Source organism: Centropristis striata, chromosome 5 (assembly GCF_030273125.1).
Source record: "Centropristis striata isolate RG_2023a ecotype Rhode Island chromosome 5, C.striata_1.0, whole genome shotgun sequence".
Lineage (NCBI taxonomy): Eukaryota > Metazoa > Chordata > Actinopteri > Perciformes > Serranidae > Centropristis > Centropristis striata.
This window is the reverse complement of record NC_081521.1, coordinates 10533715-10560573: the sequence shown is the minus strand read 5'-3', so window position 1 is coordinate 10560573 and position 26859 is coordinate 10533715. Positions and strand designations below refer to the sequence as shown.

Below are 26859 nucleotides of genomic sequence, written 5' to 3'. Positions count from 1 at the left end.
ACTTTCTGCAATAAGACATGGTTAGGGTTGGGTCATTGCCTGTTTGATTCACATGGGACAGGAAAACTGGTCTACTGGATCCAAGTCCAGGGTTTCTTTGACCCATCCACCTTGTATCCCACTTGCCCGTAGTGGACATTTGCACTATATATGCATCACTTACTGAAGGTTGAAATATTGCAGCAGATGGGTTTATAATACAGTCAGGATGTGTCATGGCCCATGCACATTCTCTCTTAGTAGTGCAGCAGCATAATAGCATAAATATGGTAACTATTATTACTGAAGCTGGTATGAATGAGCAGGCTTAACATACAGTCTTCAACCCTGTCATCTGTGTTGTTGTTTTGGCTTTAGGAGACTCGCAGTCAAAGGAAATCCTCACACTCAGACCCTATCTGTACATTGTCATTAAGTCTAATCCATTATTATTTCATGCACGCTAATCACAGGATTGAGTTGTAACACACAGATGTTTGTACTGGATTGTGTTTACTTTATGGAACAGGAAGTGAAGGTTTTAAGTGAGACTTACACTCTCCTTTGCTGAGTTGATGTCGCCTTTCAGGCCAGTCTGAATGACGGGGTGGCAGGACCATAAATGATGATCATAATAATCATGTTGTACTTGATTCACCATCATATAGAGATGATGATGTTCAATGAGATTTCAGCAATGTGGATTCTTTAATGCAGGACTTTAAGGGTGCTTTCGGCAAACACACTCCCTGTAAGCTTTCTTATTTGTTAAACAACCACAATAAGCAAACCAAAAGGCCTGTAATGATATGTTGTAGCAAGGTATTTCTCAATGAAAAAAAGGACAATATCAACTGTCTGTTCGCAAAACTCCTTCCTACCTTAGCAACCGTTACTAAGAGAAGAATGTCCGTCAAGCTTTGAGCTCTGAGCAACAAGGTGAAACGGTGTGCATACAGGATTTGTAAATCTGACACCAAGTACCCTTAGAGTTTACAGGGAGAAGTATTTTTTTTCCCCATTTCCCAAATCTCAAACATTAACAGACACATATATGTCTGCTCCAAGTTTAGCTGCTAGCTAGCAAACACTAGCTAACTAACAATTGTCTAGCTATGTTAGATGAGATAACTTAACCAGATTTAACAGTTATGGCTCCTGTCAACTAGTATTTTTACCACTACTAGTGCAGAACTAGTCCAACAAACTATGTTAATGACACATCTGTAAATTAGCATGCTAAGCTACCTAGCAATGTTGCTAGAAGCTTAACATAATACAAGGCTGTACAGTGCTACATATACGTAGCACATGATACAAAAATCAGTCTGTGCTATGGATGATTTACCATTTTAACAGTGTCACCTTACTTTACATGTTTTCTAGAGTGTAGCCTACAGATGAGGTGTCTGTAACTACATACCAATGATAGAAATTTTATGGATTGTGCACTAAGCTACCAACCTCTGTAGTGCCAGTCGTATGAGCAACAAATATACAGCTTTGTAATGTATATATCAATGTTGAACATAATGTCCCAATAGGCCATAATGAACCTATTTTCTTTTATCTTTGTAGCATTTTGTGAAAGGGCAGCTTACCTCTCGGAGGTATTACTCCAAAAACACTCGCTAACACTCGCTAACACATCGCCTGTCTGCTCCATGGCTGCTGACAGTCCTGGGAGCTTGACGTACATAGCAACAGTAACTAATGGGGCAGAGCTTTTGCGAATGGTCAATTGGCTCATAAACTTGGTGTAAAATGTTGCAGAGTGGGAGCGAAGTACCTTGGAGTGACTTTCCTTTTAAATGTTGTGCAAATGTGTCTTTGCCTCAGTTTGTTACGCTTGAAGTTGACAATTCAAGGTATGAATATATAATGAAAAATGATGCTGTAAGGCTTTCAGAAATTCTGTATTGTTTTAAAAGATGTATTCTCACTTAGACCTATTTACGATGTGCACCTGAATGCACCATGAAGTCTGTCAGTGTTGTCCATAAAGTGGAGAGAGAGTGGACAACTGTTTGTTTGAGTTCAGTGGAACAGTCAGCTCCGCAAAGTTGTGTAACTATGACTTCATAACATTTTGTAAAACTATGAAGATGAAAAAGTTTAAAGGTCAGATACTGTAGTTTAAAAATTACAGAACATTACACAGAGTATTGACCGTTAATGAAAAGTGCCGGTGCACAAGGATAAGTCACGGTACGCCTAAGAGTAAAATGTAGTAAAGTGCCATAGTGTGACAGGTGAATACTGGCTCACTTTGAGCCCGGTTGTTCATAGTAAGAAAGGATCATGTCATCCAAGGCAACAGTGTGGCTCATTGATACGTTCATACATCGATGGAGCTTGATGGAAGAGATGGAGCTTGATGGAAGAGAGCTTGATGGAAGAGAGTGTTTATGGGATATATTATTATTTAACAAGAATCAATTTGTCTGCTTATTTTATGTGGTCATGAACTGTTCCACAATCATCACTAAGTGTTATTGCCCTAAGTTTTATAGCAACAGCTCCATCCAACTCATCATGTTAAAGCTCAAACCCATGTTTATTAGGTCAGCTTGTAGGATTTGGAAACTGTGTGAGAATCTGGGGTATTTGTGGAATGTGTAGTAAATGATGGGCTACTGACAGCAGTGCTGGATGTGAGGCAGAATGGGCCCTCACAGGGTTAATTGGTGACTGAGGGGCATTTTTGAAAAGGGCCACACACACACACACACACACACACACACACACACACACATATACACACACACTGGCTACTGTTGAATGTGCTTTGTTTAACTCGTCACCTATGTTTCTGTGTTTGGGTTTCTCGGGAGACTGAACAGGGTTTCTATTGAACCTAAAGAGAAATTCTTCTCTTTAACTTAAGCCACCCACACACTTTGAAATGGAGGCTAATTATATTACACTTGCCTTTCCCAACTTGTCCACACACAGGTATCTGGGTCAGTCTTAATGTTACTTATTAACTGAAGGAAGACTGTACTGAGGAGGGGAAAACTGCCAACCAAGCTTAAGTTGACTTTAGTCCTGCCATACACATTAATGAATAATAGAGGAATGAATGGGTCAATGACAACAATGTTGCCATGAATGAAAGGCAACACAGAGTTTTCACATAGAAGACTTAAAGTCCTCACTTTAGATGTCAGCATTTAATGTAATAATATCAGAAAGTATTAATTAAGTTTTGTTGATGAAGCTTAACTGATTGGTCAAGAGCACAGCAAAGAAGAAACAATTTAGAATATTTCCTGCAGCAGCATCTTGAGTGTGACATGACTGTGTTTGTTTCACTGATGAAATTAGTGCTGTCTCCGGTCTCTGCCTCTGAGGCTGCTGAACCTGGTTCTGTTGCCCACTCAGCCAGCTGTGGTTCAGCCAAGACACCAGGGCCGATTCCCTGTTAGCATTTGCCCCCGCCACTGAAATCCTCCTCCTCTTTGTGGTCCCAGAGAAACTAACATTTCTGTTTGTTAGGCAACAAATGCATGTGTGCTGTGGTGTTGGTAGTGGCTTTAGACTCTGAGGTCCAGTTGTCACAGGGGGGTTAAAAAGGTTGTCTGCTTACTGGGGCTGGGCGATATTTGCCTGACCAACGCCAGACTAATCTCAAATGAGGTGGTCTGGAAACCAGCAATTCATTTCTCTATAGAGGAGGCGTGGTTTACGATCCTCCAGAGCCGTTTATTGGGCGCTACGAATGTCAATCAAAGGTTGCTCCTAGCCAATCGTATCAGTTATACCAGATGACATATGTAGAGCGACAGAAATTGATGTTTACATAGCCAGACTAGCCCATCTCTACTTTGGGACTAAAATGCTCAATTCTGCTTCTGCAACGTTTTTCTGCAGCATGTTCTGACTCTGGCTGCTCTGTAGTTTTGGCTCACAGTCTACCTCTGTGTGTGTGTGTGTGTGTGTGTGTGTGTGTGTGTGTGTGTGTGTCTGTGAGAGTGTTGCTGCTCCTTTGCTTCTCCAGTTCTCGCATTCTGCAAGATTCTTTATTTTTACGCCTTATCCCCCCTCATGTCATACAGCCACACACATCCACTGATTTTATGGTCAATAGACAAGCTGCTGGGGGTCTCTGGGGGCTCCGCTGTCCCCCGGCTCGTAGCGAGATCGCCGGCGTTACGGCAGCGAGCGGTAGCGGGGCTAGTTGGTAGATTTGGCCAAATCCTGTCGGAAGCAAGGCTAAAACATCCTTTCTGGTGGTGAAACAGGAGTGTAAAGTCAAACATTGTTCTTCTTTTAAAATAAACTTTCGCTCTAAACTATTTAAAACGCCACCTACAGCTAAAGAGAGTATCGCATCTGCTGCAGCCATGTTGGATCCGTAAGAAAACTACAAAACTACAAGATTCCATCTGTCTAGTAGTACGCGTCATCGTCCAGCCCAGCCCTACTGCTTACACTTTCAGATGGGGAAGAAATTTGTACCATGTGTCGTTATGAAGATAAGAGGATTATTGATTTGCAAAAAGAAAGCACATGTCCTGTACCTTACATACTGTTTGTGTGTGCAGAAGTTGAGCATGTGTTTCCGTCCATCACGGCAACACCTGGAACGTTTCTCTAATGAATAACATTTTCTTCTCTCTCCCTGCATTCCTGCTGTAGTGCTGTATACAAGAGAGGGATGCCCCAGGGGGTGTTTACCTGTAACTCTTCCCCTCTGTGTATCTGCTTTGTGTGTGTGTGTGTGTGTGTGTGTGTGTTACAATGCCACGTGCTACGCTCTAATCACACACTAGTAAACCAGCTGGTGTCAATCTATACAACTGGCTTTACCTCAAGACACACTCATTTATTTCAACCCTGCTTTTGTTTTGACATTCAGTGGTCCTGCACAAACAGCACAGTGACTCTATTTGTACAGGTTTTTTTTGAGTAATATTTTTATTGCATTTTCCAACATGGACAAAACAACAAAACAACAACACACTGCGGCCACAAAAAACAAATATCCAGCAACTTATTATGTAATACAGATAATACAATGAAAAACGCTCTGTCCCATTACGATTAACAGTGATGTAGCAAATACACATCTGGAAAGATGAGAGAGAAAATGCTATGTTTTTGAAAGGAAAATTAAAAATAATAATTATAAGTAGGGCCGTGACTTTAACGCATTAATTAAGATTAATTACTTACACAAAAATGAACGCGTTAAAAAAATTGACGCATTTTAATCACACTTATTTTTGCACCGCGGAACGTTTCTCACTGGATGAGTTTCAGGCGGACCGATTATACTGGAGCACCAACTAGTGTTGATGAGTTCAGACAACAACAAACCACATTGAACATGAAGGAAGAAGCTGATGAGACCTTTGGTTGGCCCCGTGGATGATGGGACATTTAGTTACTAAAAACCAACGGATGGAAGCATCGATAAGAGCATGGTTGTGTTGCTATGCAACAAGGAGTTCACATATCACCGCAGCACATCCAGCCTCAAGTATCACCTCAATGCTAAACATATAGCAGCTAGCGGCTAGTGTGGTAGCTAGCTTGGATTGTGTTTTACTTAAAAAACCAAAGTATTCTAGTTTACAGAAGGTCTACCTACCTATAGGCTACCTGAATTTATGAAATATACTATATTTCTAAATATGCTATTGTTACACTTAATGGCAAAAATTGCACTGGTCTGTTGGACTTGAACAAAAATAAACAATATTTTTTGTTGCTTAGGCTTATGTATTCAGTCATTATTCAATGGTATACTAAAAATCCATGGGAAAAAAATTACTTCTCACTGTTCTCAGGTCAAATATTTATATGCGATTAAAATGGGATTAATTTTGAGTAATTAATTACGAAGCCTCTAATTAATTAGATTCATTGATAAGTTAATTAATGTCCTGCTGTATAACCCAAAAACATCACTTTTATTTACATTTATCATCCCTTTTAATACAATAGTTGTGAGTCTTTATATTTAAAGAAGGGTGCCCAGACCTTTAAAAAATCATCCCTTTTACACTTAAATCTCTGTGTTAGATATCCCATTGGTAATAAATCAAATATCACTTTGTGCCAGCCCCCAATTGTTGGAGCATTATCAATCCATCTGAGCAATATTTTCTTTCGAGCAGCAAATGTGAGTATACTGAGCAACCTTCTTTGATGAGTCCCTTTAATATGAGGACTGGGTAAACCGAGAAGCAGAACCTGTGGATCAGCACCAAGCTGGACATTAAAAATCAAATTAAGTTTGCTAATATCAGGTACAAGTTTTTGTTTTTGTTTGAAATATTCCCAACAGGTTCCTTACTACCAGACATACATTCTCAGTGGATAATAGTGCTGCTGACCAATAGGCCAATCTTTGTCTGAAATAAATATGTTTATATGAGAAAATAATAATGAACATTACAAAAGAACTAAATATGACAAACCCTTGTAAAGGCAGCATTTATATATAAAGAAAGAAAAAACATTTGAACTATATCAATATATGCGATATGGTCTAATTCCATATCACATTTACAAATATATCAATATATCAATATATCTTTTATATCGATATATGGCCCAGCCCTAACAGCAGATACCCCATATCAGTCATGTGAGTGAAATGTTCTCTCAATCAGAACTTGTTCAGAAAAAGATATTTCAAAGACAATACCTCTTCAAGCGAGCATAAACGCTTTTTGTGCAATTGAGGCAGTTAAATTGAATTTTAGGGCAGCTTTTTTTTTTATCAAAATGTGCATAAATATTATGAGATCGGCCAATGAGCGGCCAATTTAACACATGCTTTAGTTGGTATGAAAATAGACCTTTTCTATGTGAATTGTGCACCAATTTTTTACTGATATTACTATGCTTAGGGACTCACAAGGTTGCTTTCCGAAACATGTCACTATATTTGAAGAAATACTGCACATTCGTCATCACTTTTCAATGGAAGAAAGAACAATCTCTTTGTCCAACGCTGTGCTGGAAACCTATGTAATGATGACACCATTTCTAAATCACCTCAAGCCTAATTCTTCTTGCATAATTCTGAACATAAAGTTTTCACATCAGAGCATATCGGACAACATATGCAGCGACACCAAAAGATATCGATATATCTGTGATGAATATGACACAGTTTTGTTACTGCATGCACCACTGAAGTAAAACAAGTCACACATATAATTCTGTCACTCACCATGCTAGTCATGGCAGGTAAAAACCCAGCAAAAGATATTTAATACACTGTGTGGGCAGAAAGGGGGGCAAACACTGCTGTCACGTATTAGATGTCAGGAGCGTCTTGTGAAAAATGAGGCTCTCTTACATGTAAGTGTGTGCCCAGATGATGGCTTTACCATGTAATTATCACACAACACCATTCTTTTTCTGTTTCAGTGCAGGCTGACAGATTGGAGAGAGCCTTAAGATCTGAGAACTTTTGTCAATGGCAGACATTATAGTAGCTACATTCCATGCATGTGTGGTCTATTTCAAAACACACAACCTCAGTCATTAATTAAAACTGAGGGTAAATTATGACTACTGAGGGTTACGTGCCTAGACAGAGTGTCTGGAGATAACACATCTGGATGTTACCTCTATCACTCTCACCTGAAAGGTAACTGTGATAAACTTATGATACACAGCCAGGGTAGCTAAAAAAGATCAAGATTCAGTTTTGCACACACACTGTAGCATTTGTCCTCTGCATTGAACCATTTAACTGGGTGCCTTGCTTAAAGGTACTTCCTTGACCTGTCAGTCCTGAGATTCAAATCAGTGGCAAGCCAGATTCCTAACCTCTAGGCTATGGACTGCTCAAAAAAAATAGTTGAGAGCTAAAGTGTAATGCTGCTCTGGTGTGGTTACTAAAGTATAATCCATTATTCGTTTGTAAATCAAACTGGAGCATGGCTTCTTGTGCAGCAGTGGTACAGCTCACCACACAGCAACTCATGTTATTAGTCCGATGTTTGCATGCAAAACTCCAACAGCCGACAGGTGAAGTTTCCAGTGAATTAGCTGCGGTGCTAGCAGCTACAGACAGCTAGCAGCTAGTGACGGACAGCTACGTCACCTGTCACTCAAAGCAGGGACCCGCTTCATGATACAGAATTTAAAAATTCACTCCCCTCAGAGTTGTCACGGACCAGGTGTTGCCGCTTGGGCCACACATACAATCATAGACATCTATGCATACAATGTTACTTCTTAGCAAGTTGCGTGACCCGGAAGTGACCACTTCCGGGTCACGCAACTTGCTTCAAATGAAAATGGATGAATGGGATGAAACGCTAATCCGTGTATCATTCGTTCTTTCCGTTTTCAATTGGCAATCAAAAATCTAATAATGAAAAATGGACTGGTTATTTTGGTATTTCTTTTTTATTATAACACAAAAAATGGAAAAAATGTTTTTCATATTTCAATATTAGGCTCAGATCAAAAATACGAAATGGAAAAAACAGGCACCAGGACTGAATTTGATTTTAATATTTGATTGGTCGGGTTTACGTGACCCGGAAGTTTGACTGCGTCAAATGAGCCGTCATTCTCTTCTCCGTAGTCAAACCAGCTGTCCCTATATAATAATAATAATAATAGTAATAATTATAATATATAATTTAGTGCGCCCGTATTGTGATATTTACGGTAAATTCATTGAGACTGCTCAGAGCAAGCTGATATGAAGGATAAACACTTTACTGTCATTTTTTTCACTTTTTTTCAGTATATAACTCTTTCCCGCAGAGAGGAGCAGTTTTAATGAATTTACCATAAATATCACAATACGGGTCACTACATTATATATTATTATTATTATTATTATATAGGGACAGCTGGTTTGACTACGGAGAAGCGAATGATGGCTAATTCGACCTCAGTCAAACTTCCGGGTCACATGAACCCGACCAATTAAATATTAAAATCAAATCCAGTCCTGGTGCCCATTTTTCCATTTCGTATTTTTGATCTGAGTCTAATATTGAAATATGAAAAAACAAACATTTTTTTTGTTTTTTGTATTGTAAATAGCAAAATAACCAGTCAATGTTTCATTATTTGATTAATTTGAAATTTTGATCTTTTTTCCATTTTTAATTTGAGGACAAAATCGGAATAATGGATTATATTTTAGTACCCAGATCCTGCTCATCAACAAAATAAACCCAACAGATGGGCTCAAATCATTTTTGGTACCCTGGCATTCTTGAAGAAAATACCTTTAAATCAATAACAATAGGTTCTGATTGTTATTCTACTTGAAAACTTTTCTTTTTACTTAATTTATAGGAGCAAAACAGGTGAAAAGTAGGAGGGAGGATGGAGCCGAGGATGGATGGTCAGACAAACACAGGACTTTGACCCAGGAGACCCCTGTTCATATCCTGTGTTAAACTTAAAGTCAATGTTGAGTTCATATAACTTAAGTAACATACTTGTGCTTAACTAAGGTCACCAACATAACATAGGTTAACTTATGCATGCAACTTAAGTGGCGTAACAAACACAGGACTTTAACCCAGGAGACTGCTGTTTTTTATCCTACGTGAAACCAAGAGTCAACATTGACTTATTTTAACTCAGATACAAAAATTAACTTACTTACATCACATACTAGTATTAATTGACATACTTGGTGATCAACAACAACAATAATGACATCCCAGGCTTCCCTTCATCCAGGGAAAGGGCTCAGTTGGTAGAGCTTGCGCCCATTGATTGGACGGTTGGTGGTTCGATCCCTGACCATGGCAGCCTACATGTCGAAGTATCCTTGGGCAGATACTGAATCCCAAAATGCTCTCAATGCTGCGTTCATCAGTGTGTAACCTCTTGGTGGGTGAATGAGTGCCGTCTGTAGTGTAAAGATCTTTGAGTGGTCGCATAGAGGATATCCTGTATCAAAGTAACCAGTTGAGTTGCGTCCCAGCTGAAAAATATTGCCTCTCTAGCGCTTCCAGTTGGGCATTTTAAAATAATGAATAATGCTCCAACATCTAATGAATAGGGCAGTACCCTAGGAATATAGGGTTGCAAAATGAATCCAATTTTAATCATGAGCCATATTTGAAATGTGTCAAAGCTTTTTTTTTGCAAAGCAAATCTAGCCAATGATGCCATGAGCCAATCAGAGCCATTCCCTGCACAGGTGACAGGTGTCACAGATGACTGAGTAACGTAGAGAAAATGATACATCACATAGCAGACAGTTGGTGCACTTGTTGGGATTGTGTGTGTGTGTGTGTGTGTGTGTGTGTGTGTGTGTGTGTGTGTGTCTGTATTGGAGCGGAACTCCATCGTGTGCAATAATCAAGTCAAGCCAAGTCAACTTTATTTACAGCACATACAGATAATTTAAATTGTGTTTCCCTCTTATCCCCGGTGCAAACAGCAATAAACTCGAAATATAAAATATAAGTAAACAATATAAAATTTAAATGTAAAAACTAGGGCCGGGACGCGTTAATTAAGATTAATTAATTACACAAAAATTAACGCGTTAAAAAAATTGACGCATTTTAACGACGCACTTATTTTTGCACCGCGGAACGTTTCTCACTGGATGAGTTTCAGGCGGACCGATTATATTGGCGCACCAACTAGCGTTGATGAGTTCAGACAACAACAAACCACAGTGAACATGAAGGAAGAAGCTGATGAGACGCTTTGGTTGGCCCCGTGGATGATGGGACATTTAGTTACTAAAAACCAACGGATGGAAGCGTCGATAAGAGCATGGTTGTGTTGCTATGCAACAAGGAATTCACATATCACCGCAGCACATCCAGCCTCAAGTATCACCTCTATGCTAAACATATAGCAGCTAGCGTGGACGCTAATGTGGTATTCAACGGTATACTAAAAATTAATATGAAAAAAATTACTTCTCACTGTAAATATTTATATGCGATTAAAATGCGATTAATTTTGATTAATTAATTACAAAGCCTCTAATTAATTCGATTAATTTTTTTTATCGGGTCCCGGCCCTAGTAAAAACATATATTCAAGCAAGAAGACATCGACGAAAAGACAGTGGCAAATCCGGAAGATGTAAATAGTATGAATAGTATAAATATAATAGAGAGGAAAGGAGATTGTAAATGCGTGGCCATGAGGGATAGAAACATGTGGAAACATGATATTGTGTGAATAAAATGAGGCTGTTTAGTTTGTTTAATACAATGAAAAGGTATATGTTTGATAGGAAATGACTTAAATTACTTCTGTTATGATCTGGCGATGTATAGAAAATACAATTTAATAAAAATATTACTTTAATAATAATTAATTTCATGACATTAACTATGTGAAACCACCTGTGTGGTTGTAGGTTGGACGACTTGTTGGAAAATAAAACCTTTCTTTACCGATCAGCTGCTTTCCAAGTACAAACAGGATGGAAGATTTCCATGTGTGTCATTGGGCCTCAGGGCAGGTTATTTGACCAGTGAGTGAACCCATTGTGTAATGTCATACCTGTAAGGTGAGGTCAGGGAAAAACCAGTGACAGCAACCAGTCAGTTTCTATGGTTCTGTATTATTGAAGGGGTTGTTAGAGTAGAGGGGTGGGACCCGCAGGTCTTATTTTCTTCTCCAAGAAAGACACATATGGGTGCATATATATATATACATATATATATATATATATATATATATATATATATATATTTATAATGACTTTGGTTATTATCAAGAGAACCATGGAAAATGTCAAGATATCAGCTCTTAAATTAAACTTGCATGATCTATTTTTGTTGTTATCATTATTACAAAGGTAATTTGTCCAAACAAATGTACCTTGAGTTGTACCAGGCATTAAAATGAACAAGAAATTGAAAACATTGAAAACAAGAAAAAACAAGAAAACAATGGTTTTATACATAAATATATATATAAAACCATTGTTTTCTTGTATAGTGTGTTGTATAGTGTTTAACTAAATATATATATATAGTTAAATAAGTGCATGTAATTGACCTTAATACCATTTTCTTGAATGCCTTTCTTTTTCAAGCACAGTCTAGTGTCTGTGCATCACATCTTTGAGGTTTTTCTGTAGTATTTGAGCACTGCCTTGCGTTTTATGTTTGGTTAGGGTGTGTTTGATCTTTATCTGCAGTCCACAGGTTTATCTTCTAACCCATGTATGAGCAATTCTGCATGTGCACACCTGCCTATGCAGCATGTGTAAATATGTGTCTTTACACTAGCTGTATGTTACAGCAAAGTATAGTACACACAGTTGAATAAGGTTACAGCTGATTGTGTGGTGAATTTCTAGCAGGTTTATCAGTAGAATGCTAACAGTGTCAGCCAGGCATTGTTAATACCTCACTGGAATTCAGAAAATCTGCCTCTGTTAAACCTTTTAGTTGAACTACAGCCAAGACATTTACACACATGACATTGTGTGTGTGTGTGTGTGTGTGTACAGAAGGACTGTTGAAACTGTGGTCTTTTCAAGCCTTTATTCCAAAGTTTTTACTTAAAATTAATTAAGGTATTTATTGTAGTACAAAATATAACTTTTGACAATACAAGTATGTTTTTTGGTTTTAGTATAGTTGATAGTCATAAATATCAAAAAACAACAACAATCAAAAACAGGAACCAGCAGGTACAAATAGGCCTGGGACGATCACAAATTTTGCTGGACGATATATTGTCCCACAAATTATTGCCGATAAACGATATTATTGTCAACATGATAATATATCATAATAATGCACACCCTTTCAAATACAATACACTTTTATTTCTCAGTGTTTTTTACCATTGTAATTGTAATTTTAAGAACGTTTAAATATCCTAAATAAATAAAACAAACATTTTTTTTTTTTTTTTAAAAGGGCAGCATTTATTTTGCGATGTAGCAAACTCCACTTTCTGTGAGCGCACAGCGTTTATATTTACTTTGTCGACCAGTGTTGACTGTCGGGACGAAGGCTCTGCATCTCCAGGTGCAGTTTTTTTCCCCAGCTGGGAAAACTGGGTCGGGTGGTTCTGCTTTAGATGGGCATGCAAGTTTGTTGTTGTGGCTTTTTTTGTTGCCACCACTTTTGAACAAATTCGGCATACAGGCTCGTCCGTGTGTTGATGGGCTTACCTTTTTCATTCGGTTTGAAACCGACATATTCCCACACCGGGGCTGTGGCATTTGGCTTTGCAATCATCTTTTTTCCTCGCGTTGCTCCGCACGAGGCTCACCAGCTGGACTCTGTGTGTAGCCAATGCTAGCGGCCCAGCCTTCCCCACAGAGACAAAGAGACTGGATGACTGACAGGAGGGTTCACTCCGCTCATTCTGCTATGGAACAAAATCGCCCAGGTGCTGAAATCGAGCACAGAGTGAACCCTCTTGTCATCCAGCCTGCTTGGAGGCAACAGACGAGGAAAACAAACACGCATGCGCATGGCGATATATCGAGTCCGACAAAATTATTGAGTTCATTTAATTTATCGTGCGATTAATTGATTTATTGATTATCGGCCCAGGCCTAGGTACAAATGGTTCTCTGTCTTAGAGAACAAAAGGCTACGTAATTTGGGAGACTTGTACACTGATGGTATGTTTGCAAGCTTCAACCAATTAATCTCTACCTTTAATTTGCATAAATCAGACTTTTTCCGGTACTTCTAGTTGCAGGACTTTGCAAAAAAAACACTACGTCATTCCCACAGATACCAATACCTAGCGGGATGGACCTGGCTGTCAAGTCTAAAACCCTGTCCAAGGGTATCTCCCTATTTCTATAGTTTACTGTTGTCAGCCAGTGAATCCTTTTTACAGAAGATCAAGATGAACTGGGAGTCAGAAAAGACACAAAATTACTAAAAAAAGGACACAAAATTACAGAAAAAAACTAAATTACTTGAAAAATAAATGAAATGACCAAAAAAAGGACACAGAATTACCAAAAAAGACACAAAATTATTTTAAAAAGACACAAAATGACCTAAAAAAGACACAAAATTACCAAAAATACACAAAATTACTAAAAGACACAACATTATTTAAAAAAGACACAAAATTACCAAATAAAAGACACAAAATTATTTTAAAAAGACACAAAATCATTAAAAAAAGACACAGAATTACCAAAAAAAGTAATTAAAGGGACCTTCCACACACAACACGGTAAAGTGCCATTCATATAAAACTCACATTAAACTTTCATATCAAGGTGGGGGCCACAAGATATTGTCATGAGGGCCGCAGTTGGCCTGTGGGCCGCGAGTTTGAGACCCATGATTTAAAGTCTTTCACAGGCCACACTATAGTAAAGAAAAACTCAAAGCTCTATCCATACAAATTTGATGAGAGGTGTACTTCACAAAATGTTAGAAAAGAAAAGAAATAGTATTCATGTATGCTCTTTATGTTTGAACAAATCAAAAGTAAAAGAGAATTAGCTTGAACTAAGAAAATGGATACAGATAGGCCTATATAGACGAGTAGTGAGAGCGTACAGGCAGCACAATGCCTGAATTAAGATTAAATACTATAGAAATTTTGAATGCAAACATATCATTTCTGTTTGATTAGTCATGGAAATGAGTCATTAGGAACAACCACATGTTGGTTGTGTCATCTGCAATGCATAGGCCTGTGTATTAGGGCTGGGCGATATATCGATATAAAAGACATAGCGATATATTTTTCATTATGAAATGGAGTTAGACCATATCACAAATTTGCACTGTGATCCTTGCTCCAGGAAGCTGCAGCTTTTATTTAGTATATTTTATTATTCAAATGTGCACTTTATGGAGCTTTGATTTTTTTTAAAAAGGTACTCGTGCTGTTGTACAGTATTTACGTTCACTTAAGTGACATGTCATATTTGATTTTGAATGAACATTTGCTCTCACTTTGCAATAAAAATATCGGGATATATATCGTATATCGGTATTCAGCCTTAATATATCGGGATATGACTTTTGGTCCATATCGCCCAGCCCTAGTGTGTATACAGTATATCGGTGGTAAACATAAACAATAGGCAAAAAAATATTATTCAGATATCAAAACCATTGATGAATGAAATTCTAATGTGATTTTCGAGGAATTATCCAATCCAATCCACTTTATTTGTATAGCACATTTAAACAACACAAACGTCTCCAAAGTGCTGTACATAAAATCAACAATAAAACAAACAATTCCATATACCAATCAGCAATAAATAATAAGTGTATAAATCTAAAATGATGCCATAAATAAAACAATACAATCAAACAGATAAACATAGTAAAATAAAATAAAAGACGCAGTTAAAAGTAGTAAAATAAATAAAAGACACAGAGTAAAAATTACAGTTCTATTGCGTAGTTCAGCAGAATTATGTTTTCCTAACACTACAAACATTAGAGTCACACTATAGACTGGTGCATAAATGAGCTCTCCAACATTAGTGGGTCGTCTGTGTGATGTAGATATGCAGCTTTGTTTTCATGCACAGGATGCTTATGATTCCAACTCAAACCAGCCATGGCTTCCCCATCATGCCCCAACCTGTTCCTGCACTGTTGTTTTGTGGGAATCATTAGGATGAAAAACCCTCTGATATCTCTCTCCACATCTCTCGCTCTCTGTTCTGCTGATTGTGGTGCCTCAAGTTTTTTTTTTTGACACAGAAGTTGTTTTATTGCCACAACTGTTCAATCACATATGACCAGTGGTGGAAGTATTCAGATCTCTTACTTCAGTAAAAGTACTAATACCACACTGTGAAATTACTCCACTACAAGTAAAAGTAAATGGTAAATGGGGTGCACTTATATAGCGCTTTTATCCAAAGCGCTTTACACTACAGACTACACTCATTCACCCATTCACACACACATTCATACTGGTGGCAGAGGCTACCCTAAACCAGTAGTTCTCAACCTTTTTGAGTGGCGACCCCCAATTTAACATGCATGTTGTCCGCGACCCCCAGTCACTGAGCACAATCTCACATGCACAGTTCAGATCACCCAAAAAATAAACAAAATGACCAAAAAAGACTCAAAATGACCCAAAAAAGAAAAAAAATGACCCAAAAAAGAAAAAAAATTACCAAAAAAAGACACAAAATGACAAACAAAAGACACAAAATTACCAAAAAAGGAAACAAAAAGACCAAAAAAGACACAAAATGACCAAAAAAAAGACATTGAGTGACCAAAAAGACTAAAACACATTAACACATGAACACTTTAACACAGTGGAGACAGAGCTGACTTCCCAAATGATTTTGCGACCCCCAGAAATCGGGTCCCGACCCCAAGGTTGAGAATAGCTGCCCTAAACGGTGCCACCTGCCACCATTGGGAATTCATTCACACACTGATGAACGCAGCATCGGGAGCTATTTGGGGTTCAGTATCTTGCTCAAGGATACTTCGACATGTAGGCTGCCATAGTCAGGGATCAAACCACCAACCCTCCAATCAGAAGACGACCCGCTCTACCAACAGCCGCCCCAGTTAAAGTTAAAGTCATGCATTAAAAACTTACTGAAGTAAAAGTACAAAAGTATCAGCATCAAAATGTACTTAAAGTGTCAAAAATCGAGCTTATCCATGTCGTGCCGAGATTTAGAAGTGGCTGGTGGTATATAACACTAGTGGCATAGACTGTATATGCCAGTAAAGAATTTTTTTTTCATTTTAACTAGTAACTCATTCAATGTTTTATATTGATTGAAAAATAGTAGGCCTGGATAATATTCAGAAATGTGGAATTGTATGTAATGTAATGTGCGATCAAGTTCTACTTTTCTGGTTAAAATGTGGCGGTGGGATCAGGTGCCATCCTGATCATGTGCACACCGGGCCCTATACCGGCACAAGCAAACGGTTTTTAAACAAGTTAGATCACATTTGTGCATTGTGCCCTGTTTAATATTTATTTAAATTCAACATTAAAGCTAATGTGTTAATTTACACGGTTAATTAAAAAAAGTTGTTTAGAATCTAATTTAATATTTTAAAAATATATATATATTTATTTATAGTTTCACTAGGTGGTGTAAGAAGTATTCAGATCTCATACTTGTCAGGGCTGGCGACCAGAACTCAAACGCAGACCAGAGGTAAGAGTGATTAACGGTGAATTTATTTGAGGTACACAAAATCAGGTCGTGGTGAGAGTTGCTGGAGGTTCTGATGTGACCCAATGTGGGAATGGAGTCCGGGCTCCAGAGCTCTCGGTCTGGGCTGTGCTGGCGGGTAGAACTGGGTCCAGGCTGAGGGTGAGATGGTCTGAGGTGAAAACAGGAAAAAATGAGTTAGACACTGGTATTCTAGGACTTAGGCTACGGTCAAACTGCAGCCTGAAGTGACCCAAATCCGATTTTTTCGCCCCTATGCGACCTGCATCTGATCTTTTAATGACAGTCTGAACGACACAGATCAGATTTTTTCAAATGCGATCCAGGCCACTTGGATATGTGGTCCTAAAACCGATACATATCTGATCTTTTGACATGCGACTCCAGTCTGAACGGCCAGGTCGCATTCATCATACATAGGCTTCCTGCTGGCGGCCATGTTTTCCGCTACTTCCGTAAACACTGAGCAAGCTCGTGTGACGTCGTCGTGTCCTCCAATGCGCATGCGGGACACTTTTGGTATGTTTAAAGTTCACACTGGAGATCACATACAAGTCGCATTTAATTGGAAATGTGAACGACCTTGCAAAAAAATCGGATTCCACAAAAAAATCAGAATTGGCCAATAAGCCCTGCTGTCTGAACGTAGCCTAAGATTCAAGATTTGGCTGGCATGTCTCATCCGAGCTGATTCGACAATCCGGCGGGGACTGGAAGGTCGGTCTGGTCTTTATAGCAGAGTTGATTGTGGGATGAGGAAGTGGAGTGCAGGAGTGGTGAGATGAGTTGCAGGTGTGTTGGCTGGAGTTGCAGTGACCATGCCCACCAGCGGTTTCTAGAGCATGTGAGACACACAGACGGACACCAAAACAAAAATACACCAAGCACACTAAAAAGAGCAACAGAACGTAAAAAACTTAATTCACCCACACACATTCATGCAGCTGCCAGATCACGGCCGTCGGGTCGTGACAATACTTAAGTTAAGTACTAAAACAACACTGTGAAATGACTCCACTACAAGTAAAAGTCCTGCATTCAGAACTTACTGAAGTAAAAGTACAAAAGCATCAGCATCAAAATGTACTTAAAGTATCAAAAGTAAAAGTACTCTTAATGCAGAATGGACCCACTCAGATTGTTTTATATATTTCAAATATATTGTTGGATTGTTATTATTGATACATATTTTGGCAGTGTTTTTACTGTTGTCCAGATATGGCTCATTTAAACTACTTAATATACTGTTATTAGGTTGAATAAAAAAAGTCTATTTACTTTAAATTTATGATGTTTTTCATGTTAAATCTTGACATGTAAAGTAATCAAAGCTGTCAGCTAAATATAGTGGAGTAAAAAGTACAAAATTTACGTCAAGTACCTCAAGATTATACTTAAGTACAGTACTTGAGTAAATGTACTTAGTTACATTCCACCACTGAATATGACCAAGCCCTTTCTCCAACACAATGCAGTCTGCATGAAAAGATTGTTGGCTTATTTCTTCAACACAGTTTTCTCCTTTACTCTTCTTATGCAGGTCTAAAGAATATGAATTTACAGCATTTCTGTCAGTATGGTTTCATGTTCATTTAAATGATGATATCAACAGGCTCTGGTGGTTACTTTGTCGGCCCAGGGATCAATACATTTCTTAACCCTGAAAACCTCACCTTTCCTTCTTAAAGTCTTCTGAATCCTGTTCTGCTCCTTCACAAAGTTGGTCTGTGCACACTGCACATAGTTTTTTTGTCAATCTTTCATTTTCATTGTGCATAATTTATCTCATTGTCTTTCTCTGCCCCCCTTCCTCATGCCTTCTATCCCTGATGAGGCCTGTTATTCAGGATCAGTGATGCAGAGAGAGTGTGTACACGGTGAAGGAGAGAGTCGGAGGGAACAGGACCAGAACGTTTTAGAGAGTTACTCTTAATGTGCTTCTTCATATTCCATTAAGACAATTACGTTCTGGAATGTCAGACGGTGTCAGACCACTTAAATTGCAATAATGATCTCACTATTTATAATTCATCATGCTTCTGTGTAGCCAGACATGCTGTGGTGTTGTATGAGGGAGACTAAGTTTTAAGTTTTTTATAATAATAACTAGGGCCGGGACTCGATTAAAGAAATTAATCTAATTAATTAGCGGCTTTGTAATTAATTAATCAAAATTAATCGCATTTTAATTGCATATAAATATTTGACCTGAGAACAGTGAGAAGTAATTTTTTTCACATGGATCTTTAGTATACCATTGAATAATGACTGAATACATAAGCTTAAGCAACAAAAATATTGTTTATTTTTGTTCAAGTCCAACAGACCAGTGCAATTTTTGCCATTAAGTGTAGCAATAGCATATTTATAAATATAGTACATTTCATAAATCCAGGTAGCCTATAGGTAGGTAGACCTTCTTTAACCAGAATACTTATACTAATACTTTTTAAGTAAAACACTGGATGGAGCTGCTGCGGTGATATGTGAATTCCTTGTTGCATAGCAACACAACCATGCTCTTATCGACGCTTCCATCCGTTGGTTTTTAGTAACTAAATGTCCCATCATCCACGGGGCCAACCAAAGCGTCTCATCAGCTTCTTCCTTCATGTTCACTGTGGTTTGTTGTTGTCTCAACTCATCAACGCTAGTTGGTGCTCCAGTATAATCGGTCCGCCTGAAACTCATCCAGTGAGAAAATAAGTGGGATTAAAACGCGTCAATTTTTTTTACGCGTGTGTAATTAATTAATCTTAATTCACGCGTTAAAGTCCCGGCCCGAGTAAAAATACTAATACAGAATACAGGTATATGACTTTTGGTTCATATCGCCCAGCCCTAAATAGAGCACACAACTGTCGCATTGCCAATTAGATTTTGAAAAGCAGTCATTATTATATGGAGTCTGATCACATGACATCATTTCCATCTTGGCTTCATCGAACTTCAACCTGAGCAGAGGTCTAATTAGAAGATATTGTCATTGTGTGCACTTCCACATCATCAAAAACTTCACGTTAAGTTGTTAACACAATGAGTAGAATAATTTTAAAATAATAGACTAATTTTCTTCTTTGTTTCTACCCTCCCCCCCTCCACTTTTCAGCCCCATGTGTGTTTGGACAGGAGCTCCCATCAGGCCCTCATGGCTGCACGGAGGGAAGCTGTTACCCTGCGACAGGAAACCTTCTGATTGGACGGGCTGTCAATCTAACCACCACCTCTACTTGTGGCCTGAACGGGCCCGAACAATACTGCATTGTCAGCCATCTGCAGGTCAGGACACACATGAACACACACAGTCTAGGTGAATTTAAATGATGGTTGAGTCTGATTAGTAGGGGTGTGACGATACTCTCAGCTTACGAGACGAGACGAGACACGATATTGGGTTCACGAGAACGAGACGAGATTTTAAGAAAACTACAATGACACAATATATGACTGGACCAACAGACTTTTATTTAACCGAGTTGCACATGCATTTTTAAATGTTTTAATATAACTCTTTACATGCATGATGTAAGCATCAGCTTTTAATAAACTTCTTCTTCTACAAATTTAAACTAAAATTTACAAAAGTTAAAATAAATAAATAAATTATTTCTCTCTTTTACTCGGGGGAAAAGTGGCCACTGGGAAAGTCTCAGGCCACGCCCTCTCAAAAGTCCACTAACTCTGCGTGACTCCATTACAAGTTAGCCCCCAGAAGGATTTAGAGACTCTGGAGGTGACGTATGGTTTTCCATCGTTGCGTAATTGCTGTGATCACATAAGTGATGGATTAAACACTGGAGACGCAACTGTGGCCGCCGTCGCTAACTGTGCACAACATCAGCAGCTGATCAAAACAAAGCAGCATGGCTAATTATGCACAGCGTCTCTGCTGATCTTAAACATAGTGATCTTGAATTAACCAGCATCGCTAACTGTGCAGCAGCAGCACATACACACTGTACTGCTACAGAGCTAACTGTTAGCCTATTAGCACATACACACTGTACTGCTACAGAGCTAACTGTTAGCCTATTAGCACATACACACTGTACTGCCACAGAGCTAACTGTTAGCCTGTTAGCACATACACACTGTACTGCTACAGAGCTAACTGTTAGCCTGTTAGCACATACACACTGTACTGCTACAGAGCTAACTGTTAGCCTGTTAGCACATACACACTGTACTGCTACAGAGCTAACTGTTAGCCTATTAGCACATAGGCTACTCACTGTACTGCTACAGAGCTAACTGTTAGCCTATTAGCACATACACACTGTACTGTTACAGAGCTAACTGTTAGCCTATTAGCACATACACACTGTACTGCTACAGAGCTAACTGTTAGCCTGTTAGCAGACTGTGCCACTTCGATTCGTTCTTACTCTTCTTAACGAGCCGCCGGCCCCTGCGACGTCATTCTGGCTGCATGCTGCTTCCTCTCCTTCTCCTCCTCTTCTTATTTTCCTTTTACTGCCCCCACAGGTCATAAATAGAAGATTGGATAGCTCACAAATCTCACGAGACAGATTTTTTACGCAACGAGAAATATCATCAAGTTTAATCTTGGCACGAGATCTCGTCACACCCCTACTGATTATCATTCATAACTTCCTGCTAATGATAGGTTAGTCATCCTTCATGTCCACCCTGTATCACATTATGTTATGTGATTCACATATATTTTCTCTACGGTCGCTGCTTGACTCTTCACCTACCTGTTCCATGTCTCACACCCCATTTACAACACACTGCATCCTGCAGGCACTGCAAACTGAAATGGGATGGTTTGTTTGCTTTCCCTTTCAAGCGCTCATCCATCTTCATCCTTCAGCCTCCACTCTTCTATCTTCATTTGTTCATCCGTCTGTTTGTTTGGAGCCCTTTTTCCATGAGCAAGGCCCCCCGACACGACCCAGCCTTTCAATATCAGACCCAGGTGTAGACACATGTCAGCCACGCCTTAGTCACACACATTCCCTCCATATCTCTCTCCCTGCATCTGCTCTCTTTTACTCCTCACATTGTGACAAACATCCTTCTGTCCGTCATTTTTTGGCATTTCTTTAATTGCTCGCCTTTTTCCTTCACAGCATCATTCTCAGACTGGTGACACACAACAACATGAGTAAAAAGGTCAAAAGCCCAGCAACACTTCTTGTCTATGTCTAACACCTGAACTCTATAGAGCAGCACTTGTAGTCTATAGGACAACCATTGTACTCTATGACACACACTTTGATTCCATAGGACAACCCTTGTCCTCTATAGAACAACACCTCTAGTGTATAGAACAACACTTGTAATCTATAGAACAACACCTCTAGTCTATATAACAACATCTGTAGTCCATAGAACAACGACTGGAGTCTATATAACAACACCTCTAGTCTATAGAACAACAGCTGTAGTCATATAGAACAACACTTGTTGTCTATAGAACAACACCTCTAGTCGATAGAACAACATCTGTAGTCTATAGAACAACACTTGTAGTCTATAGAACAACACCTCTAGTCTATAGAACAACATCTGTAGTCTATAGAACAACACTTGTAGTCTATAGAACAACACCTCTAGTCTATAGAACAACACATGTAGTCTATATAACAACACCTGGAGTCTATATAACGACACCTCTAGTCTATCTAGTCTATATAACAACATCTGTAGTCTATAGAACAGCATCTGTAGTCTATAGAACAACATCTGTAGTCCATAGAACAACACCTGGAGTCTATATAACAACATCTCTAGTCCATAGAACAACACCTGGAGTCTATATAACAACACTTGTAGTCTATAGAACGACACTTGTATCTATAGAACGAAACTTGTAGTCTATAGAAAGACACTTGTAGTCTATAGAACGACACTTGTATCTATAGAACGACACTTGTAGTCTATCGAACAAAACCTTTAATCAATGGAACAGCACTTGTAGTTTGGAGAACGATACTTGTAGTCTACATAACAACACCTGTAGTCTATAGAATGACAACTGTAGTCTATAGAACAACATTTGTAGTCCGTTGAACGACACTTGAAGTCTATAGAATGAGACTTGTAGTCTGGAGAACGACACCTGTAGTTGTTTCGTAACGAGAAATAGGTACAATTACAGGTATTTTTGTCAAAAATATGCAAGCACAGATATAGCTATATACATACAACCCTAGAACATTCCTGTGTGATGAAAGCCAAAATGCTGTTACAGTCTCTCCTACTCCTCTACAGGATGCAGACGGTGTATTTCTTTCTGCCCCCACATGACACAACTCCTGACATGTTCACCACCATGTTGACATTAATCTCTCTCTACACTACATGCATTTCCGCGCATCTACATGTATGTGCATGCACCTCTTCTACCTCAGGGCAGAAATATCCAACAGTGTCAACTTCCAGGTGAACATGATTGACTTTGTCTGATTGGGGGAGAGGCCCTGTAGTACTGGGCAGGATATGGTGACAACCTGTCAACATAAATCCAGGTGAGGACCATTGCTGGTCTGTCAGAAGCTACTTTAGAGACCAACACCAAACATTTACATGTCCAGAAGTTCATCAATCATTTGTGTTTGAAGAAGGTTTTCAGACATTGTTTTTTTTGTTCCTTGTGGGATCGGATTGCATTGTTTTTATAAACATTTGTACCCCCGGAAAAAAAAACCCACAGTGTGTTAAAGGAGCTGCTGCCAAGCCAATTGTTTTGAAGACCTATAAAGGGGGCCCTGTTTGTCCCTTAGACCAGCTATTCTTAACCTTGGGGTCCCGAGGGGTTGCGAGATGATTTCTGGGGGTCGCCAAATCATTTTGGAAGTCAGCTCTGTCTCCACTGTGTTAAAGTGTTCATGTGTTAATGTGTTTTAGTCTTTTTGGTAATTTCATGTCTTTTTTTTGGTAATTTTGTGTCTTTTTTAGTCATTTTGTGTCTTTTTTTGGTCATTTTGTTTATTTTTTGGGGCATTTTGTGTCTTTTTTGGGCCATTTTGTGTCTTTTTTGGTAATTTTGTGTCTTTTTTGGTAATTTCATGTATTTTTTGGTCATTTTGTTTTTTTTTTAGTCATTTTGTCTTTTTTTGGTCATTTTGTGTCTTTTTTGGTCAATTTGTGTCTTTTTTTGATAATTTTGTGTCATTTTGTGTCTTTTCTGACAAATGCCAAAATAGCAAGTTATAACTTTACAAGGAGTCTCTGGCTTGAAGCTGACTGTTTTTAGTTGTTGTCTGCTTAATTATTTGTCCAAAATACGTCGTATCAACTGAGTTTGTATGATCTGAACTGTGCGTGGAGATTGTGTTCAGTGAGCGGGGGTCGTGGATTACATGCATGTTAAATTTGGGGTCGCGACTCAAAAAGGTTGAGAACTACTGCCTTAGACCCACCTGGTAAAGTGTAAAGTTAGACAAGCTCCCATGGCGAGAGAAAGGAACAAAAAAAAGTGAAGAAGGAGATGGGAATACAGGGAAAGTCAAAGGGTGGATGCAGAGGAAGTCAGAGGCATGGAGGCTTAGAACAGAGCAAAAAGGATGGCAGGGCATATAACTTTCAATGTTGGAACTGAGGTGGAAAGGAAACTCAGCGAGGTGGGTGGGGTGCACTTTTTTTCTTTAAGCCACCATCGTAGTGTGACAAAGAAGTGTTTTCAAATCAACATCAGGCTTACATCAGTGTATTGTGGGAGCAGAAAGCCTTATAGTTGAGCTGACCAGGCTTGACTAATGGGAGATAAATAAGAGCTCAGTGGAGGGAGGCTCTTAAAGCAACACTAGCTTACACCAAGCTCCAAATGAAATTGAAACTACAGTGTTCTTAAGAGGAGATGAATAGGAGTCAGACTTGTTTTACTCGTATGTACATCCAACTTTAAACTTTCTCATCAATAATTTATCCATTACCATTCCACCACTTTTTTAGAGGGGAACAGGGGAGAGATAAAAGGTCAACAGTAGATACAGTACATCGTCTGAAAGCTTGAACCTGAAGAAAACAACCCAGATTCCCAGAAAATAAAACAGAATGTGAACATTTGATAATCCTTTTAAACCACATATTCATGTTCAAACTTTTGTTCTTTTAAATATGCACCTGGAATTCTGAAGTTGACACATTCTGTTTTTTATTTACGTTTAACACAGTGTACCCACTAGAATCAGGGTTGGAATTTTAAATGCAACTCAGAACTGTGTGTCAAGTTCAAGTTATTTTAGTCATAAACCTGTAATAAACAAAGTTAATTACAATGTTTAAGGGTTTAGAACATTATAATGGAAGTTCTGATGTGATTACTTCTTATATATTGTTGTGTGTCAGAAATTTTTGAGCAGTTAAGAGTTGATGAAATCGTAAGAAATCCCTCAAAATGACGCATTAAGACATTGAGGAACAGCATTAAAATCCATGCTGTGATTGGGGTAACAAAAACTTTTGACATTTTGGAGATTTCTGAAAGAATTGCATTTTGTCCTAAAAAACATTTCTGAGGTAATAAATCAAGTGAGAAGTTTTCTCATTTTGTATTGAAATGAATGGACCGAAATGCTTCTGCAGCTGCCGTCAGCGCCCCCTGCTGGGATTTTTAGTAGAATGCAGCTTAAGTCACTTCCTGGTTTGCCTCTCTGCTCAGACCCGCCTGGTCACAACAGGTCATTTTATTCAGTGAGGTCTAGTTTTAAATCTGCAATAACATGCTGCTATGGGGACTAATCACACATGAAGAAAATTGGGCTGAGTGAATTCACTAGGCACATTTATACCGTCCAGAAATCTTGAGATCAGAGGTCAAGGGTCCCTTTAAGAAATGGCCATTTTAGTTTCTCCCTAGCCAAAGTATAGTCTAACTTTGGAGTGTTATTTGTCTCTCCAGCAAAATTTCATGATGTGGTTGGTACCAATGGATTCCTCTGCTCTTCTTGTTTCAGTTTTTGGATCTTCGGATCATTGTTATTATTATGGGTGTTAATGTTTTTATTTTGCATGTGTTACATCCAGAATTACTTTAAACAAGGACTCGATTAAAAAATTAATCTAATTAATTAGAGGCTTTGTAATAAATTAATCACATTTTAATCGCATATAAATATTTGACCTGAGAACAGTGAGAAGTAATTTTTTTCACATGGATTTTTAGTATACCATTGAATAATGACTGTATATATAAGCTTAAGCAACAAAAATATTGTTTATTTTTGTTCAAGTCCAACAGAACAGTCCACGCTAGCTACCACACTAGCGTCCACACTAGCTGCTATATGTTTAGCATTGAGGTGATACTTGAGGCTGGATGTGCTGCGGTGATATGTGAATTCCTTGTTGCATAGCAACACAACCATGCTCTTATGGACGCTTCCATCCGTTGGTTTTTAGTAACTAAATGTCCGATCATCCACGGGGACAACCAAAGCGTCTCATCAGCTTCTTCCTTCATGTTCACTGTGGTTTGTTGTTGTCTCAATTCATGAACGCTAGTTGGTGCTCCAGTATAATCGGTCCGCCTGAAACTCATCCAGTAAGAAACGTTCCGCGGTGCAAAAATAAGTGTAATTAAAATGCGTCAATTTTTTAACGCGTTAATTTTTGTGTAATTAATTAATATTAATTATGTAAAAACTTTAAAGTCCCGGCCCTAGTTTAAACACTAGAATAATCCAGCCATTACTCAATTATGTAACAACCTTGCTCGCTGGTGATGGCACATAGTGTACGGATGGATCTGCTACTGTGTAGAGAGGAATGTCCTCCTCAGCAGCCGGGCTCTGAGATGAGGGTTTGGGCAGATT

The 26859-nt window shown here is 38.6% G+C and overlaps 1 protein-coding gene across 1 annotated transcript in view; it reads left to right on the top strand.

The window, feature by feature from the left end:
• Positions 1-26859, top strand: part of lamb2l (laminin, beta 2-like) — a 99238-nt gene that overhangs the window by 5238 nt on the left and 67141 nt on the right. Inside the window, exon 3 of the mRNA XM_059333102.1 lies at positions 20187-20356. Coding sequence (XP_059189085.1) covers positions 20187-20356 — 170 coding nt within the window. The remainder of the gene's footprint in view (positions 1-20186; positions 20357-26859) is intronic.